Raw genomic sequence first — 20,995 nt, 5'->3', positions numbered from 1 at the left:
ACTTACCATTAACACTAATAGGAAGGATAAACTGTATTAAAATGAACATTTTTCCAAGGATACAATACAGTGCCTATTTCAGGCACTGCCAATACTCTTGACAGAAAAATTCTTTAAGGAGTTAAAGAAAATAATAAGGAAATTTTTATGGAAAGGGGGAAAACCGAATATAGCACTAGATAAATTAACAGAATGGTATAGACAAGGAGGCTTACAACTGCCAAATTTTTAAAATGATTAGAGCCACACAATTAAGATATCTATCAGATTTTTACCAAACAAAAGAAAAGCCAGATTAGACTAGATTAGAGCTAGACAAAATAGGGGAGAAGATACCTGAACATATATTATATAAACGGGATGAAAAATTGGTAAAACATAGGAATTTTCCAGTATTGCACCATTTGCTTAATATTTGGAAGAAGATTCATGTAGAAAGAAATAAAACAAACTACCAATTATCAAAACTAATACTGACGCAAAATCAGCTAATCCCTTTTACGGTAGATAACCCGTCTTTTAGAGAATGGGAGAAAAAAGGGATTAAAAGAATAGAAAATTGTTTTTCGGGGAATAAATTATTATCCTTTGAACAAATGAAGGATAAATATAATATAACTCAAGATACAGTGCTGGCATATTACCAATTGAAATCCTATTTAAAGGATAAATTGGGAAGTAGTCTGAAGTTACCAGAAGGAAGCAATTTTGAATATCTGATTACAGACACAATGATAATTAAAAAATTTATAACAAACATGTATATCAAATTACAAGAAAAGGAGAATGAGGAAATAAATGATAAAACTAAACAAAAATGGGAACAAGATCTAAACATAAAGATAAAAAAGGAAACATGGGAGAGGTTATGTTTAGGAACTATGAGAAATACAATAAATACGAGATTACATATGATACAATATAATTGGATACATAGGTTATATATCACTCCTCAAAAGTTAAATAAATGGGATCCAACAGTATCTGACAGATGTTTTAGTTGTAAAAAAGAAATAGGAACAACAATTCATGCAATCTGGACTTGTGAAAAGGTGAAAAAATTTTGGGAAGATCTAAACCAGATATTAAATAAAATTACAGAAAGCAATATACCAAAAAACCCAGAGATCTTCCTCCTAAGTAACATAAAAAATAAAGAATTTGGACTTGATTTGGAGGGTGTACAAAAAAGATTTGTTAAGATAGCCCTAGCTGTAGCAAAAAACTGTATTATGTCAAACTGGAAATTAGAAGATAATTTGAAAATACAGCAATGGTATATAGAAATGAATAAATGTATTCCATTAGAAAAAATAACATATAGTTTAAGAAATAATATTACATTATTTGAACAAATATGGGAGCCGTACATGGAATATAATAGAGAAAACCTACCGGGACATCTATCACCTAAAATGACAAAAGGAAAAGAGAATGGAAAGAATTGACTCAGTGGAAGTTTTTGTTCGTTAATGTTGAGTGACAACATTGTTTGATGGGTTTGATGTATCTTGAACTCAGAGTTTTGAATGGATGGAGGGGAAGGTGGGGGGGGGGGGAGGGGAGGAGGGAGGGGGGGAGAAAACGACACTGTATATATTTGAAAGGAGAAATGTGTATATCTTGAATAATGTGATCTATAGTGTGAAAAATAAAAAAAATTTTTTTAAAATGGTTTGATTTCAGTAAAGGAAGAGCACCACAAATGCCAATGAACATATTTCAAGATACTGGGGCAGCCCAGTTACTTGTGTGGAACAGTGTTTTGGAGACTGCCACGGGTGAAATAAATTTAATCCAAGGTTTGGGAGGTGAAACGGAGCCAGTAACTTTACATAGGATATTGTTGAGTCAAAAATTACTGGGATTGTTACTACTGGGATTCGAGAGTTTACAAATAGATGGAGTTTCATTGATTTTGGGGAATGGCTTGTGTAATGTAGATAAATATTGGGATAATTTGGTAAAATTAGAGTAGGTTACATACATACATTTTAAAACAGATCTTATTTGATATACTGAAAAATTCATATTCAGTGGACTTTACAGAAACTATGGAGAATGCTATGCACATTTCACAAGTAGGTGCTAATTGAAATGATGTCATAAAATGAATAGACCATTGTTTTGGACTGGAGATACTCTGGCTGTTTGCAAGTATCTTTAGTGCTCGCAGAAAGATCACTCCTAGGTTTGGTTTACCTAAAGCAACAGATGGGAGCAGAAGGATAACACTTGTGGTTTGCTGAAGAAGGTGGGGGGTTTTTTGGCAAGTGACTCACATGGGCTTTCTAGCAGTCTCAGTTGGAGAGAGAGAGAGAGAGAGAGAGAGAGAGAGAGAGAGAGAGAGAAAGAGAGAGAGAGAGAGGTGAAACAAGCTCTCTTAGCTAGCTGAACAGTGCAAGCCAGGAAGCTTGTTGGACCTGAAGAAAAGCTCCAGAGAGGCAGATGGCTGGAAGTGCTATCTGTCTGATGTTTCTCTTGGTATTAGAGGAACAGAAAGGAACTCTGTGATAGCCTGAAAGAAAGAGGTTATCATCTGGAGAACCTGATGAGGCAAGTTTCATCAGCAAGACATTGAGATGACTAATGGTGGTACCTCAGTTGTGGAAATTCTGGAACAAATCTCTCTCTGCAAACCTCCAAAGAACCTTGCTGAGCGGTGTTAGGTCTGCTTTATTCATGAATGAGTGAGTCAAACACCAGACTGAGTCGAAATCAAGGTTCTTTGTTCTTTATTGCCGGATTGTAACACTTGCAACTAACAGTGTTAGTTGGAGAAGGCGCATTCTGCCGTTATCAGCAAGTGGTGTTTTTTTTATACCTCAGGATACGTACTTAGTAAATTATCATACCATTACATTGTCCAATGAATAAACTGTTGCTATCCTTCTCTGTTAGTCTGCTGCACATCATTCTTGTTAGTGCAAAGCTTATCTTGAGTGTACAAGGTCACATCTGCATTCTGTTACTCCTTAGTACTGGGTGACTCCTTCTCCGGTCCCATCTCATGATGTTTTTACCTTACAGCGGTAAACATTTATCTTTATACATGTTAATTTCTGTGCACAGTATAAAAATTGCCTACAACCAGTGAACTTGGAAGAATGAGAAGTGAGATTGAACTGTGAACCAAAGAACTTTTCTTAAATTTACACACATTACATATATGTGCGCTTAGAACTAGAAGGGGGTTAAGGTTAGTTAAGTTAATAGAGATAAGTTAAAGTTTGATTCTGTTTTCATGTTTAAAGATAATTTAAAAATTTTTGTTTAAGTAACTACTTGTCTTGCGTGAATGTCTATTGCTGCTGGGTTTTGGGGTCCTTTGGGCTCTTAACACTTGGCATAAGGTCAAGTGGGTCCTGTGATAAAATTGACAGAGAAGCCAATTATTGATGAGGTAAAGACAGATTTTGAAATCTATCCAGCCTGTGCAGTGACTCAATCAATGGAAAAGAAACTTGATAAGGAAGTTAAATTATTCATAAGGCAGAACAGTTTTTAGAATGTATGGATTTGTTAGAAACTTTTCTTGTAGACCAGGATATTGACGTTGAACCTGAAAGTAAGGATTTTTCTTTATAACGAAAGGAATTGATAGGAAAATAGATACTGATCTTGCTGAGGTGATAAATAAAGTTTTACCTGAAGAGGAAATTGAGAAAGTGCTAGTTGGATATTACCTTAAGGATGGTGTGCTTATGAGAAAGTGGAAACCACAAGATATACCAGTTATTCATCAGGTGGTAGTTCCTAAAGCATATAGGAATGAAATTTTAAACTTGGCCCACACCACACCCCTGGGGGTCCTTTTGGAGTAAATAAGAATGTAGATAAAATAACATTTTTATTGGCCTAGTTTAAGGAGAGACTTTGTGACTTTTTGCAGGATATGTCACATTTGTCTGGTTGTGGGTAAACCTAATCAGGGGCTACCAAAGACACTATTACAACCTATACCTATTTGTGGAAAGCCTTTTTCTAGAATTATTGTGAATTGCGTTGGTCCGTTGCCCAAGACAAAAGCTCGTAATCAGTACTTGTTAACTGTTATGGTTTCAGGTTTCCAGAAGCTATTCCACTTAGGAACATAAAAGCTAAACCCATAACCAAAACTTGTTAAACTCATTACATTGGTGGGATTGCCTAAATAAAGTCAGTCGGATCAAGGAAGTAATTTTATGTCAGGACTTTTCCAATAAATAATTTATAAATTGGGAGTTAAACAAATTACATCATCTGTATATCATCACGAAACTCAAGCAGCCTTGGACAGATTTAATTCATCACTCAAGAGCATGATGAGGTCCTATTACTGTGATAATAAGAAGGATTGGGATGACAGTGTTCATTTGCTTCTGTTTGTAGTCAGAGAATCTGTACAAGAATCATTAGGCTTCAGTTCTTTTGAGCTGGTACTTGGACATCAAGTTAAGAGAACCCATTGTTCTTTCAACAACATTAATGAGGATGGGCAGTTAAATGTATTGGATTATGTTTGTAAATTCAAAGACCAGTTGCAGAAAGTCTGGGAATTGGCCCAAGAGAATTTGAAGGTGGCTCAAGGAAAGATGAAAATCTGGTAGGAAAGCTAGAGAGGAATTTTAAGAAGAGAGATAAAATGTTAATTCTTTTCCCAACAAACTCTAATTCACTTGGGGCTAGATTTCCAGGACCATATGAAATAGAATCACAGATTAATGAAGTCGATTATGTAGTTAAAATACCTGATCGGAGACACAAAATTGTCATGTAAATATGTTGAAGCCATATTTTGAGAACTGAGGTGCTCATAAGGAACAACCTATCCCAGAGGTATTGGTTGTTGACAAGATTAAAGAATCAATGGATTATAGGATAGTACAAGCTGACCCTTGTGAGGGTTACTTTATACAAAACATTGTTCCAGTTTGGCTGAGTATTTTGCAGAATCTGGATGCTGTTAATCTCCAGCCCAGGAAAAAGAGCAATTGAAACAGCTACATTTAAAATTAAAAAATTTGTTTCTAGATGTGTCTCAAAGAACATCGATGATTTGTCATGATGTGAATGGAGGAGAAGCAAATCCCATAAAACAACACCCTTATCAAATAAACATTGAAAAGAGTAAAATAATGGATCAGGAGGTAGAATACATGTTGGAAAATGATATTATTAGACCTTTGTACTCAAATTGGAGTTCTCCTTGTGTTCTGGTACATAAAATAGATGGAACTGTTAGATTCTATACAGATTACAGAAAGGTTAATGCAGTAACCAAAACAGATGCTTATCCCATTCCTAGAATTGATGATTGTATTGATAAAATTTGGAAAGCTAAATTTCTTACTAAGGTGGATCTGCTGAAGAGTTACTGGTGTGTATTTCCACATTTGTGACAACATCAGGCTTGTACGAATATAATGTGCTATCTTTTGGCATGAAAAATGCCCCAGCAACGTTCCAAAGGATGATAAATTCTGTAATCCAAGATTAAACGCAGATGCTTATATTGATGACTTGGTCACAAAAAGTGACACATAGGAAGAACATCTAATGGAATTGGAAAAATTCTATGCAAGATTATCTGAAGCAAATTTACCCGTCAATTTAGCTAAAAGTGAATTTGGACATGCTACTGTGACATACTTAGGACATGTAGTCGTTCAGGGCAAAGGTGCACCTATTCAAGCAAAAGTGCAGGCAATTTTGGAATTCCCTATTCCCAATGGCAAGAAACCAATGAGAAGATTTTTAGGAATGGCAAGATATTATCGGAAATTTTACAGAAATTTTGCTGAAGTTGCTCTTCCTTTAACCAATCATTTTTTAATTTTTATATTTTTTTAAATTTAATATTTCACCGTGAACCATGTCAATAACAATATATACAAACATTCATCATTAAAATATAGTGACTTTTCCCCCTTTCCCTCCACTCCTATAACATAAAGCAAGAATAAAAGAAAAAAAATAACAATGAAAGAACACAAAAGAAAATAAAGAAATCGTGTCATCCAAAATTCTATATTTAAGTATTTTTGTACTTGTACCTTATCACTTTAAGAGATGGAGGTCTGAAATCGGCGGCTTCTAATATACTCCATGTATGGTTCCCAAATGTATTCAAATAAAGTATATTTGCCTTTTAGATTGTAGATAATTTTTTCAAATGGAATACACTTGTTCATTTCTATGTACCATTGTTGTATTTTTAAGGTTGCCTCCATTTTCCACGTTATCATTATGCACTTTTTTGCTGCTACATGAGCAATCATAAATCTTTTTTGAGCCCTATCTAATTTTAGGCCTAATTCTTTGTCTTTTATGTTGCTTAACAGGAAGATTTCTGGATCTTTTGGTATCTTATTTTTTGTAATTCTATTTAATATTAAGTTTAAATCCTCCCAAAAAGTTTTCACTTTTGTTCATGTCCAAATTGCGTGTATTGTTGTTCTGATTTCTTGTTTACAGCGGAGACATTCGTCCGATATTGTTGAATTCCATACTTTTAACTTTTGTGGTGTCACATATAATCTATGTAGCCAATTGTATTGTATCATACGAAACCGAGTATTTATTATATTACTGTGTATAGTTCCTCCTATGTTTCGTTCTTTATTCGTATTTTTAAATCTTTTTCACAACCCTGTTTAGGTTTGTACATTGCTTTAACCAATCTTCTGAAGAAGGGGGAGAAATTTGTGTGGACAAAATATTGTCAGAGAGGTTTAGAAAATTTGAAAGATATTATGCCATAACCCTGTTTTAAAATCTTCTGAGGGACATTAATTTCCTTTTTTTCTTAAACTAACTGCAACTGTGAATATTCTTTTTGTTTTGTATTAACAAGACTGGAACACACAAATTAAAATCACTCATGATTGGCAAATTTCACTTGCCCTGCTGTTCCCACCATGTCAATATGAAGTAGTTCCTGTTCGAGTACATGGATAGCAGCAATGCTTGGATGACCAGTGTCATCTTTGAGGTTTAGTTTTACATAACTTTTGTCCCTGCTGTCCACACTCATTTGTGTAAGCAAAAGCTGGAACCTAAAGCTTTTGCTTGCTAGCTGTTCCACCCACCCGCCAGCTGCCAACCGATTAAGCTGCAATGGAAAGATCCAAGTTTCTTACCTCCCAAAGATCCAGCCACGAGATCATGGGATCATCTCCATGTTCTAGCAGAATTACAAGCTTGAATTAATTCGTAGATAATTCACGCCTGAATCAACAACGCTGGAAGACTATCTGAAAAGCATGAACGTTAAAGAAGTTTGCCACTTAGGTGGGAAGGGCTGAGCACCAGTCAGCTCGTCGTTTGTGAAAAAATGCTGGGATAAGGGTCTGGGTCCAGCCTTTTCGTCACGAAAATCCAGCAAAATGAAGATAATGATGATCAACAGTCTACAGCTTCACAGATGAAGAGGTGAATGAGGCGCAGAGGCGGTTTCAAACTAGCAAAGAGGATTTTCACAAATGGTACTCTGCAGATGATGAATGCCCGACATATGAGCATCTGACAGACTCTGAGTTTGTCCGTAACATTACTATAGCACCGGTTTCTGAACCAGAGGATGACAATGAGGAGCCTCCTTCCCCCATCACCTAAAGTGTCTAAAGCCATTGAGTACCTCGAGGCTAGTCTACGTCGGCTGGAGACCCAGGATTTGGACCACATAAAAATCCTCCAGTTCAGAAGCATTTTGGATTTTGCTCACCGCCAGTGACATGCTGCTTTCAGGCAACAAACACTCAATTGCTTTTTAAAGAAAAAAAATGATGATTGTAAGAAATAAAAAAGATGATGGCAAATACAGTTATTGTAGATGTGTTCTTTATTTTTTTTGAAAACACTGTTTTTGTGACCCCGATTTAGCACAACCCCGCTTTTTTCGCAATCTGATATTTTGGACCCGAACCATCGTGTTATAACGGGGTTTCACTGTATTATGTATACTGACCATAATCCTTTGGTGTTCTTAAGTAAGATGAAAAACAAAAATCAAAGATTATACTGGAGTTTAATTTTACAAGAATATAATTTAATAATTTACATTAAAGACAAAGATAATTGCTGATAGCCTTTCCAAATGTTAAGTTTACAATGTTTCACAGCAAAATCTTTAGTTGTATACGCTTCTAAAAGAATGTTATTTCTCTGTATATTACTACATAACAATAATGAAGGTATTATTTAATGTTGTAGATTGTAGTTAAAAATTTTCCTCTTAAAACTAAAAATGTTTTTTGCTGGGGGAGGTATTACAAACACCCATTTTAGTAAAATGGGATTATCACTGTAGGGGATAGTATAAACAGGAGGGACTGAATAGTCACGGTTAACATTTAATATCTCATTTAACAAGCACAACTCAAGTCACAGCCTAATAATTCAATATATTGGAAGAACTAAGGGAAGATTTTTTCCACAGTCTATTCCAGAATTCGATACACTTGCAAAGACTGATTTTGCAAAGAGAGAACCATTTTGACTGCTGAAGAGAAAGCAGCTTTTTAAGCAGTGCTTTTGGCCAGCCATTTTTGTGAATGACTAGGCCTTTTTGGTGGATTGACCTGTGCTAGGAGGGTCTTTTTGGGAAGCAAAGTGCTTCACTTTTATTGTGACTAACAATGGAGGTCTCTTGGAGAGACTGCTTCATCTTAAGTGTGACTAGCAGTGAAGTTACTTGGAGAGATCAATGTCAGGGTCTTAGAAGCTTCATGGAGGCCGCCCAGTTCGTGTCTCACCTACAAAAGGACGAGGAGTGTTATGACCACAGCTTGTGTGGATGGACATTTCTTCAAAGGCAATGCAAGAAGAATTCATGAATCTGTAGCAGCCACAACTCCAGTCTTTCCATCAGTTCAAAATTAATTCTGACCATCAATTTCAAAGGCCTACTCTTCAACTTTAAACTAACTTTCTAGATTTTGGCCTGGACTGTAATGGTTTGGGTATATCTCTCACACACAAACACAAATACAATAGACACCTGCGCATAGTTGAGGATAGTTTAAGATTAAGAAATAAAATTTAGTGTTTTAAAATTAAACACTGTCTGGTTCACTGCCTCTTGCTGCTTGTGCATGGTTTCTAATACCGGTCAGATTGCCTAGCTGTGGTCCTTCTACCTTCATACAGACAGCCTTAAAAGAGAGGCTCTGGAGATCAAGACAGCCAGAAGGCATTTGGGGGAGGCTCAAGAATGGTTACAGGACTGCCTCGAGTCAGTGGATTGAGTGGTATTCAGGAACCCAGCTGAGGATCTGAATTATTATACCAGGGCCATGACAGTCTTATAAAAACACCTGTGGACGATTGTGTCCCCACCAAACCATTGAGAATTTTCCCCAACCAGAAGTCCTGAGATGAACAATGGAACTGAGAACCTGCTGACAGCCAGATCACAGGCATTTAAGCCCAGAAATCCAGAGCACGACACAAGAAGCAAGTACGACCTACAAAAAGCAATCTCCTAGGTGGAGATGTTCCTCGAGAACAGAAGTAATGAATGATACCCATGGTGGTGGCAGGGGCTAAATGACATTACCTGCTGCCAAATCAAATCCAGTATAGTAGGAGACTTCAAAGTTTCTCACTCCCAGATGAATTCAATGCCTTCTATGCCTGACTTGACCAGCAGAAAATGGAAGAACGACTGCACACCCCCATGTCCCCTGATGATCCTCTACTGTACTCTCAGTTTCTGAGGATGACGCGTGGGCTGAACTCAGCAACCTGCCATTGTATTCACGGATATATTCATCATCTCACTCCGGTAGGGTGTGGTACCTACCTATTTCAATCATACCAGTGCCCCTTAGCTGTGGGTGATTATACAGATTGTAAAATTCAGGTTACTAATTTCAGGTGGCCAGACGTAGGTATTAAATATTTAGGTATTAGAATTGATGATGGTTTGAAAAATTTATATAAACTGAATTATTTGCTTAATAGAATTGTTGCAGATTTAAAGAAATGGAATAATTTACCTCGTATTTTTGTTGGCAGAGTAAATTGTGTAAAAATGAATGTTTCTCAAAGAATTCAATATCTTTTTCAATCAATCCCTATTCCAATTCCTTAAAAAAATTTTTTTTTTTTTTTTTTAAAAAGGATTTCAATATGGTGGTTAGGAACTTTTTATGGAGAGATAAAATGCTAAGGGTTTCTTGGGACAAATTGACTTGGAAGTATGAATTATGCAGTTTACATCTTACTCATTTTAAGAATTATTATAAAGCAGCTCAATTGAGATTTATAAATGTACTGTTTAGTTCAGATAATATTCCAGCTTGGGTTTTTTTAATAGAATTTAATGCAAGAGGGGATACAAATCCCTAGGATTTTATTTATAAATGGAATTCTAAATTGTTACTTGGAAGTAGGGAATCACCTATTTTGAAACATTTGATGGAGTTGTGGAATAATATCAATAATAAAATTGGTAAGAAAGGCTTAATATCTATGAAAATCCCTCTATGTCAAAACAGGCTTAGATAGCGGCGCTATGGTGGCACTACAACTTCCAGAAGGCATCAATTCAGCTATGTGGCATCAGCGTGCGTCAGGTGCATGATTTGGGCTTAAAAAAGGTTGGACGCATTCTGAAGTGCAAATCCATTTTATTCACTCAAAAAATGCCTTGCGTAGTTACTTAATCATGTCTGCTGTGATTCCAGTGGCCACAATTAGTGACCCCGACATGTCCAAAAATGTACCTTTGGACAAACATGGACTTTGCAGCCATTGCTGTGAAGCTACCACCTTTCTGGACAACGGAGGCTTAACTGTGGTTCCAATAGGGTGAAGCACAATTTCATCTTCGTTATTACCATCATGTCAGTGCCTTGGACCAGGCCATCGCTAAGAGGGTCGGTGACTTCCTATGGGATCCACCATGTACGAGCAAGAATGATGCTTTAAAAGTCCTTTTATTGCAGTATATGGTATGTCCAGTACTATATCTCAATGGGTTAGGAGACCACGCCCCTTCAGAACTAATGGATGAAATGATGTTCCTGGCATCTGGTCCAAGTGACAATATGCTATTCGAGCAGATCTTTTTAGAGCGAATGCTAAATGATATTATCCAAGTGTTCATTTGAAGACCCAAGGGCTGTAGCAGCAGAGGCTGGCTTAAACCATCTTATATAAACAAGTCTTCCCCTCTGCGGCAGCCAACAGTCCGTTGCAGAGGATGATCACCAAAAAGACAGACAAACCTTTCTACTGGTTCTGGGGCCGTGAGAGTGGGACCATGTAGTGGCACTATGGTAGCACTACAACTCCCAGAAGTTATCGAACCAGCTATATGACATCAGTGTCAAGCTTTTAAAAGGTTGCACACATTCTGAAGAGTAAATCCATTTGATTCACTCAAAAAAATGCCTTGTGTGGTTATTTCATCATGTCCACTGTGATTCCAGTGGCCATTCTTATTCCTTTTTCAATGGGTAACCAATTTTTGAGGATTTGGAGACAGGTGGGAATTAAGACTGAAGATTGTTTTGAGGATGGGAAATTTGAACAAATGTGGGAAAATGTTAATGTACCTAACTATTTTGTTGTTATCAAGTTAAAGCTTTTATATCCGGCAAAGTAGGCCCTACTTTGGCATTACATAATCAAAGTGAATTAGAATTTCTGATTGTAATACTACTGTAAATAAACTTATTTCAGTAATGTATAATTTACTTCAAACTAAAGCCCCAAAATTTGGGGTGCATAAATCAAGATTAAGATGGGAAGTAGACTTACACACACAAATAAATAAAAGATTGGATGGAGTTATGCAAGAACAATATGATTCAAGTTATAAATGTAAAATATAGTCCAATATAATTTTTTTTACATCAACTATATCTGACTCCACAAAAATTAAATAATTAAATCCTGCCATATCAGATTTATATTTTAGGTGTAGATCTGAGGTTGGAACTTTTTTGTATTCAAATTGGCAATGTCCTAAAGCTAGACAATTTTGGTTAAGGGTAGGTAATTTTTTGGAATGAATCACGGGGGTCAAATTCCAACAGGATCCAATGTTATTTTTATTATGTAATATTAAGGCTATAAGGCCAAAATTAAAATTAAGTATCTATCAAATTGAATTTGTGCTAATTGCTTTAGCAGTTTCTAGGAAATGTATAGCAATATCATGGAAGTCAGAAATAGATTTAGGTATGAAAAAATGGCATGCACAACTTCGCAGATGTATGCCATTAGAGAAGATTACTTTATAATCTGCGAGATAAATATTATGGTTTTTGGAAAATATGGCTCCCATATTTACAAAATTTTGGTTGCATGTTTAATAGTCTCTCTGAAGACCTCATTTCTTGGTAACTTCCAATAGATTTTATTGTATAAATGTTTTATTTTCTTGGCATTCTCCTTTTTTTTTCTTTTTTAGGGGTGACGGGACGGGACGGTGGGTTTGTGGAGTGGGATGATATATACCACATGTATAATTTTTCAAATTTATTTGTGGAATTGAATGTTCTTCTTTGGCTTGGCTTCGCGGACGAAGATTTATGGAGGGGGTAAAAAGTCCACGTCAGCTGCAGGCTCGTTTGTGGCTGACAAGTCCGATGCGGGACAGGCAGACACGATTGCAGCGGTTGCAAGGGAAAATTTGTTGGTTGGGGTTGGGTGTTGGGTTTTTCCTCCTTTGCCTTTTGTCAGTGAGGTGGGCTCTGCGGTCTTCTTCAAAGGAGGTTGCTGCCCGCCAAACTGTGAGGCGCCAAGATGCACGGTTTGAGGCGTTATCAGCCCACTGGCGCTGGTCAATGTGGCAGGCACCAAGAGATTTCTTTAGGCAGTCCTTGTACCTTTTCTTTGGTGTACCTCTGTCACGGTGGCCAGTGGAGAGCTCGCCATATAACACGATCTTGGGAAGGCGATGGTCCTCCATTCTGGAGACGTGACCCATCCAGCGCAGCTGGATCTTCAGCAGCGTGGACTCGACGCTGTCGACCTCTGCATCTCGAGTACTTCGACGTTAGGGGTGTAAGCGCTCCAATGGATGTTGAGGATGGAGCGGAGACAACGCTGGTGGAAGCGTTCTAGGAGCCGTAGGTGGTGCCGGTAGAGGACCCATGATTCGGAGTCGAACAGGAGTGTAGGTATGACAACGGCTCTGTATACGCTTATCTTTGTGAGGTTTTTCAGTTGGTTGTTTTTCCAGACTCTTTTGTGTAGTCTTCCAAAGGCGCTATTTGCCTTGGCGAGTCTGTTGTCTATCTCATTGTCGATCCTTGCATCTGATGAAATGGTGCAGCCGAGATAGGTAAACTGGTTGACAGTTTTGAGTTTTGTGTGCCCGATGGAGATGTGGGGGGGCTGGTAGTCATGGTGGGGAGCTGGCTGATGGAGGACCTCAGTTTTCTTCAGGCTGACTTCCAGGCCAAACATTTTGGCAGTTTCCGCAAAGCAGGACGTCAAGCGCTGAAGAGCTGGCTCTGAATGGGCAACTAAAGCGGCATCGTCTGCCAAGAGTAGTTCACGGACAAGTTTCTTGTGTCTTGGTGTGAGCTTGCAGGCGCCTCAGATTGAAGAGACTGCCATCCGTGCGGTACTGGATGTAAACAGCGTCATCATTGTTGGGGTCTTTCATGGCTTGGTTCAGCATCATGCTGAAGAAGATTGAAAAGAGGGTTGGTGCGAGAACACAGCCTTGCTTCACGCCATTGTTAATGGAGAAGGGTTCAGAGAGCTCATTGCTGTATCTGACCCGACCTTGTTGGTTTTCGTGCAGTTGGATAATCATGTTGAGGAACTTTGGGGGACATCCGATGCGCTCTAGTATTTGCCAAAGCCCTTTCCTGCTCACGGTGTCGAAGGCTTTGGTGAGGTCAACAAAGGTGATGTAGAGTCCTTTGTTTTGTTCTCTGCACTTTTCTTGGAGCTGTCTGAGGGCAAAGACCATGTCAGTGGTTCCTCTGTTTGCGCGAAAGCCGCACTGTGATTCTGGGAGAATATTCTCGGCGACACTAGGTATTATTCTATTTAGTAGAATCCTAGCGAAGATTTTGCCTGCAATGGAGAGCAACGTGATTCCCCTGTAGTTTGAGCAGTCTGATTTCTCGCCTTTGTTTTTGTACAGGGTGATGATGGTGGCATCATGAAGATCCTGAGGCAGTTTACCTTGGTCCCAACAAAGCTTGAAAAACTCATGCAGTTTGGCATGCAGAGTTTTGCCGCCAGCCTTCCAGACTTCTGGGGGATTCCATCCATACCTGCTGCTTTGTCACTTTTCAGTTGTTCGATTGCCTTATATGTCTCATCCAGGGTGGGAACCTCATCCAGCTCTAGCCTTAGGGGCTGTTGAGGGAGCTGGAGCAGGGCGGAATCTTGGACTGAGCGGTTGGCACTGAAAAGAGATTGGAAGTGTTCTGACCATCGGTTGAGGATGGAGATCTTGTCGCTGAGGAGGACTTTGCCGTCTGAGCTGCGCAGCGGGCTTTGGACTTGGGGTGAGGGGCCGTACACAGCCTTTAGAGCCTCGTAGAAACCCTGAGAGTCGCCAATGTCCGCGCTGAACTGTGTTCGTTTGGCGAGGCTAGTCCACCACTCATTTTGGATCTCCCGGAGTTTGCGCTGAAGATGGCTGCATGCGCGACGGAAGGCTTGTTTCTTCTCTGGACAGGACGGCTTTGTAAGGTGAGCCTGGTGGGCAGCTCGCTTCTTTGCCAGCAGCTCCTGGATTTCCTGGCTGTTTTCGTCAAACCAGTCCTTGTTTTTCCTGGAGGAGAAGCCCAGTACCTCTTCAGTGGATTGCAGTATGGTAGAATGTAATGCAACTATTATTCTGGTTTAAAATTTATGAATAAAATATTCAAAAAAATCATACCAGTGCCCAAGAAGAGTGTGGTAACCTGCATAAAAGACTACAGGCGAATGGCATGTCCACAGTGATTAAATGTTTTGTGAAGCTGGCAGGGAAGGTGAGCATATTTAAATTCCTGGGAGTTACTAGCGTGGAGGTCCTTTCCTGGACCCAACACACTGACATCACCGTGAAGAAAGCATGTCAGGTTTGGTATGACATTGAAAATCTTGGCAAACATCTACAGATGTGTGGTGGAAAGTGTGCTGTCCAATTGCATCACAGCTTGGTTATGGGGGCACCAATACCTCTGAGTGGAAAGTTCTGCAAACTGTAGAGAATGCAGCCCAGTGCATCACAAGCAAAACTCTCCCAACCGTCCGGAAAATCCTCATGGAATGCTTGATGTAGCAATCATCAAGCATCCACACCACTCTGTTGTCATTGCTGCCATCAGGAAAGTATAGGTGCCACTTGACTCATACCACTAGGTTCAGAAATAGTTCAGACTCCTAAGCAACAAACGAATCAGAGACTCATTTAACTACCCTTACTTTGCACTTTATAAGAGAATATTTTTTCTGTACTGCAGTTTGTTTACATTTCTCTCCTTTGTGTATGCATCTTCTTGAGTAGTTGTATGCACTACACTGGATTGCAGGAAAAAGAATTCACCTAAAGCGTTTTTAATTCTTAGTCCAAAGGAAACTATATTGTTCTGATAGATTCCACATATTCCTCCAAGTTATTTCATAATTATAGTGATGGTCTGCAAGTGCTGGTCTTCACAGCAGTGCTATCCCAGAAATGAACAGAAAGCCTCTTTTGTTATCACATCTTGTTTCTTCTTTCTTCTTTTCTTTGGCTTGGCTTCGCGGACGAAGATTTATGGAGGGGGTTAAAAGTCCACGTCAGCTGCAGGCTCGTTTGTGGCTGACAAGTCCGATGCGGGACAGGCAGACACGGTTGCAGCGGCTGCAGGGGAAAATTGGTTGGTTGGGGTTGGGTGTTGGGTTTTTCCTCCTTTGCCTTTTGTCAGTGAGGTGGGCTCTGCGGTCTTCTTCAAAGGAGGTTGCTGCACCTCCAGCAACCTCACATCTTGTACTCTTTTGTTATCACATCTGGTTTTTTGGTAGTATGTTAAAAAAATCAAGCATACTGTACCTATTTTTAAAAAAGATACAGTATGGTAACAAGCTCTTCCATCCCAAGGTCTCAATCTGCCCATTCCACCCTTGTGACCAATTAACCTATATAATTATACATCTTTGATACACGTGAAGAAACCAGAGCACCCCGATGAAAGCAAAGAGGTCATGGGAAGAAAATACAAACTCCTTACAGAAATGGCAGATTTGAACCAGGGCTGCTGGCACTGTAATAGGATTGCACTAACCAATACGCAATCCATTTTAGTATGCAAGTATTAGGATCTGTAGATCTTGTATTTATTATCTATCAATAGTTGCAAAGAAGTTGTACATGGAGTGGAGTGCTTTAAATTACTGGCAGCACCTAAAGTAATGATGATTTCACAGTAACCCAAGTAAAAAGCAAATTTGCTCGATTACAGTTCACATTCAAGGCAGAAGCAATGAAGACTTAATCTCGCAAGCTAATTCAATCCATCCTTAAAAGTGTTACACTGTTGGATGATGAAAAATATCTGAGGGATTCCTTGAAAAAGATCCCTTTGCTGACTTGAACCAAAACAGAATTCCTTCACCATCTGAGCATTTATTCTATAACTAATATATTTATCTCGGTCAGTATAAAATTTAGCTGCCAAGTTCCATTCCCAATAGCAGCAATTAAAGTAAAAGTCCTTCAATGATTAAGAAGCTCTTGAGAAGTTGTAGTCTTACAACTGCAATATAATTGTTATATTTAACAGGACCATAAGAGTTTATATAAATTGTTAAGATACCTCAAGTTTAAACCAATAAAGGTAAAAATAATCAGAAATATCCCTCAAAGTCACATGCCAAACCAAATGACACAGCTCCATTCTTTCACTGGAGAATCAGAAATGCCTCACTGTCTCAGCACACGGTCTGCAGCAGTTTAAAAAGCTCACTACCTTCTAAAAGTCAACCAGGAATAGGCAATAAGCGCTAATCTTGCTCATGATACCCAGAACACAAAAATACCCTAATATTTAAAATACATTAATACACAAAGGAACCTTCCTAATAATTAGCAAGACGTTACCAGGTAAGGCTTGACAGGACAGTGCATTAAAAGCTGATATCTTCAAAACTCCAAGATACCATGGCCATGAGAAATTTGGCACAAGCAAATAGTTGAAAATATGCAAAACGCCAGACAGCATCTGAGGAAAATGGCATTTAATGTTTCTGGTGAATGACTTTTGCCCAGAAATAAAAAGAATATGAAACACAAGTTCCATTTCTTTCTCTGGAGAGGTCAAAGCCTCAAATGAGGGGAACATATCTGGAGTTCTAGGCTTTGAAGGCTAGGTATGCAACAATCCTATTCAACAACAATAGACAATAATCTTTATGATCATATTTTAAAAACAAATATACCATCAGATATATATACAAACCCTCAAAATCTGAAAACAATCTTTCATGAAAATAAATCTGAGACGTTCATGAGAAAAACAAGTATAGCGATGTTCTCACCTTTCCTCCTATCCGGACCTGTGCCTGCAATTTTGCTAATTTTTCTTGATTCATTTTGTGTAACTGGGGAAGACAGAAAAGAAAGCTGAATTTAAAGTTTTTACATTTACATTATTCGACCGAAACAACAAATATTCAATGTGTTCTCGGCCAGTTAATGGAAGATTTATTTCCACACAAAAATTGTATCGAAATAACTTTAATAGTAACACACGTAGAACTTCACATTCTGCAAGTCGAGATGATTCATACACAGATTGTTTATCGTTGCTCTGCTTCTCTTTTAAACTTATTTTTCAGTAAACTAAAAGGGGACCATTTGAATGGCAGGACAAATGGACGGTGCTCAGCGAAAACTTCAGTTCTGCTCAGGTTTCAACCAATCAAGTCATCCCAACCCATTCGGATTTAAAATCAGATTGATTTGATACGAGGTTGTTAATACTTTACTTCCACTCAAGTCTGGTCGCGGCCTATCGTGCCTGGCCTTTGAACAGCTACCAGCCGCAAAATTAACTAAAATCATCCGCTTTTTCAAATCGCATCTCGTAACTATTTTTTAACACTAAGACTTCGTCCCCACATCCGCGCTTCATTTGCCTCCACGGAAATCACACCTCTGTTTTATCCTAACGGGAGCTGTCCGATCTGTTCCAATGTCAGGAAACTTTTCTCTCTCGGTCGGTCACAAACCTTGTTATGTTTGTCGGACCCAAAGGAAACACGCGGTGAGCAAGATGGCGACCGGGTCGGGAACGAGATGGAGCTCGGGAACAGTGTGCGCGAGCGTCCAATGCGTCTCCCGGCACGTGATGCGGCCCGCGTGCATTCCGTCACGGGCACCGCACCCTGCCGCGGCCGCTGGCGGGCTGGACTGGGAGAGCTGCAGGAGTCTCGGAAACATCCGGCAGATTGACAATGGTGGGACCAAAACAAAGAGGAAGAGTCATCGGAGGGGGCGCCGCCAACCATCGCTTCTTCTGAATCCAGTTTATGCCTTTCTGAAAGTTGCGTAATAATTTCTCGGTTTTAATTCAAATTGTTCGGATTCCTCTCCCTTTTCGAGGAGGATTTGTTTGAAGGAGAGTGTTAAGTGGACAACGATGTAGTTGAGTGGGAGAAAATTGGTGCAGTATTTGTCTCTTATTGCCATACACGTCGTAAATACAGTAAAATGCTTTTGAAATCTGTTTTCCATCTTCTGGTGATTATGTTCTTCCGCATATCTGAGGATTCGCCCACACGTGAGAAAGAGGTGGAACAGTTGAATTTCTCTTGCATTCCCTCCAACAGATGTTCCCAGAGTCAACCTCCCTCTCAGGGGCGGATCGACGGAAAATAACGCCCCTGTCCAAACATCCATCTTTTAGAGAAGATCATATCAGCAGCTCAAAAATACAAGTCACGCTACGTTAAGCTTTTAATGAACAAATTATGGCACCGCATGAACTTTTACTGATGCAAATGGTCTATGATTTGATCAGTTTCTCTTCCTTTCCCCTCCATCCCCGGTTTCTTCTCTTTCATCCCTTTCTCTTCCCCACCCTGGTTTCTTCCCTTTCTTCCCCCCCCCCCCCGGTTTCTTCTCTTTCTCCTCCCTCCCCCCCCCCCCCGGTTTCTTCCCTTTCTTCTCCCCCACCCTGGTTTCTTCTTCCCCTCTCTTCCCCCCCCCCCCCCGGTTTCTTCTCTTTCTCCTCCCTCCCCCCCCCCCGGTTTCTTCCCTTTCTTCTCCCCCCACCCTGGTTTCTTCCCTTTCTTCTCCCCCACCCTGGTTTCTTCCCCCCCCCCCGGTTTCTTCCCTTTCTTCCCCCCCTCTGGTTTCTTCCCTTTCTCCCCCCCCCCCCCCTGGTTTCTTCTCTTTCTCCTCCTCCCCCCCCCTGGTTTCTTCTCTTTCTCCGCCCTCCTGGTTTCTTCTCATTCTCCTCCCCCCCCCCGGTTTCTTCTCTTTCTCTCCCCCCCCCCCCGGTTTCTTCTCTTTCTCCCCCCCCGGTTTCTTCTCTTTCTCCCCCCTCCTGGTTTCTTCTCATTCTCCCCCCCCCCCCGGTTTCTTCTCTTTCTCCTCCCCCCCCGGTTTCTTCTGTTTCTTCTCTCCCCCCCGGTTTCTTCTCTTTCTCCTCCCCCCCCCCCCGGTTTCTTCTCTTTCTTCCCCCCCTGCTTTCTTCCCCCCCTCTGGTTTCTTCCCTTTCTCCCCCCCTCCTGGTTCTTCTCATTCTCCCCCCCCCCCGGTTTCTTCTCTTTCTCCTCCCCCCCCCGGTTTCTTCTCTTTCTCCTCCCCCCCCCCCCCCGGTTTCTTCTCTTTCTCTCCCCCCCCCCCCCCGGTTTCTTCTCTTTCTCCCCCCCCCCCTGGTTTCTTCCCTTTCTTCCCCCCCTCTGGTTTCTTCCCTTTCTCTCTCCCCCCCCGGTTTCTTCTCTTTCTCCCCCCCCTCCTGGTTTCTTCTCATTCTCCCCCCACTCCCGTTTCTTCTCTCTCTACCCTCAGCAGAGCAAGGTCAGTCTGCCTTGACCCATGGAGGCACGGTGCGGCCGCTCCCGATGACCAGCAGGAGAGATGGGCAGTCCACTCCATGACGTGCGTGTCGTGGAGGAAGCGCAAGATGACGAGCTGCTGCAGCCTGTCGCTGCTGTTCAACAGCTCCTCAAAAACACTCGGGCCAAATGCCTCGTAAACGCGGTTCAGGAGTCACTCAAGACGGGGAGGGGGGCAGTGTCAATCGACATGGTCAGATTGGGCCAGCCTCACCGCCAAATGCGCCCTCGAATGGCTGAGCTCACAGCCTGGGCATGTGCTAGGGGGATCATGGCATTTACTCCCATTCCCGTGGAACTGATACCGCTTCTTCGGAGTTTGAACGGTTTCGCGGCAGGAATGCCCAAAAATCCTGCTCCTCGGATTGTCTGACTTGAATGGAGGCTGCTCAGTGGCGCCCAGGGCACATGCCATGCCTGCCACTGCCTCTCTTCTTCCTGCCTTGTTTGATGTTTTTCTTCTCTCCTTCCACTATCACCCAAAAAATTATCTTAATTTCATACGATAATTCATCCTCCCAATTTGAGAGGGAGAAACTAGAATAAGATGCAACAGTACACCAGTGAACATAGGTATGAAAGAGTAGCTGGCCAAAGTTAATTGGAAGAGGACACTAGCAGATATGACGGTAGACGTCAGTGTCTGGAGTATCTGAACTTAATTCATTCCACTAATGATGAAGTGCCCTTGAGGGAGGATGAGGCAAAAGTTGCTGACAAGGGAATTTGGATCGTACGCTTAAGAGTAGAGGGTGGCGCAGTTAGTGCAACACTGTTTCAATGCCAATGACTTGGGTTCAAATCTGGAACTGTGTGTAAGGAGTTTGTACATTCTCCCCATTTATGCATGGGTTTCCTCAGGGTGTTCCCATTTCCTCCCACCCTTGAAAAACCTACAAGAGGTTGTAGGGCAATTTGGTTTTGATTGGCAGGTGATGCAACTTCTGAATAAGCTTCAGACAGGAAGGTTAGGTGACCTTCTGCAATCCACAATTTTCCAGAC

At 40.5% G+C, this 20,995-nt stretch overlaps 1 protein-coding gene across 3 annotated transcripts in view; it reads right to left on the bottom strand.

Moving 5' to 3' along the window:
- Nucleotides 1-18,296, bottom strand: part of btf3l4 (basic transcription factor 3-like 4) — a 43,087-nt gene extending 24,791 nt beyond the window's left edge. Inside the window, exons 1-2 of one of the 3 annotated variants that reach the window (XM_069938659.1) lie at nucleotides 18,160-18,296; nucleotides 17,467-17,529 (exon numbers count right to left, since the gene is read on the bottom strand). In XM_069938659.1, coding sequence (XP_069794760.1) covers nucleotides 17,467-17,520 — 54 coding nt within the window. In that variant the 5' untranslated portion in view covers nucleotides 17,521-17,529; nucleotides 18,160-18,296. Of the gene's footprint in view, nucleotides 1-7,121; nucleotides 7,236-17,466; nucleotides 17,530-18,083 lie in introns of those variants that run through there. The other 2 variants (XM_069938660.1, XM_069938661.1) reach the window with 2 other exon arrangements.
- Between the last annotated feature and the right edge of the window lie 2,699 nt (nucleotides 18,297-20,995).

This window comes from Narcine bancroftii, chromosome 5 (genome assembly GCF_036971445.1).
Source record: "Narcine bancroftii isolate sNarBan1 chromosome 5, sNarBan1.hap1, whole genome shotgun sequence".
In the NCBI taxonomy this organism is placed as follows: Eukaryota; Metazoa; Chordata; class Chondrichthyes; order Torpediniformes; family Narcinidae; genus Narcine; species Narcine bancroftii.
The sequence above is the reverse complement of the archived record's forward strand: the minus strand, read 5'-3'. Positions and strand labels throughout refer to the sequence as shown.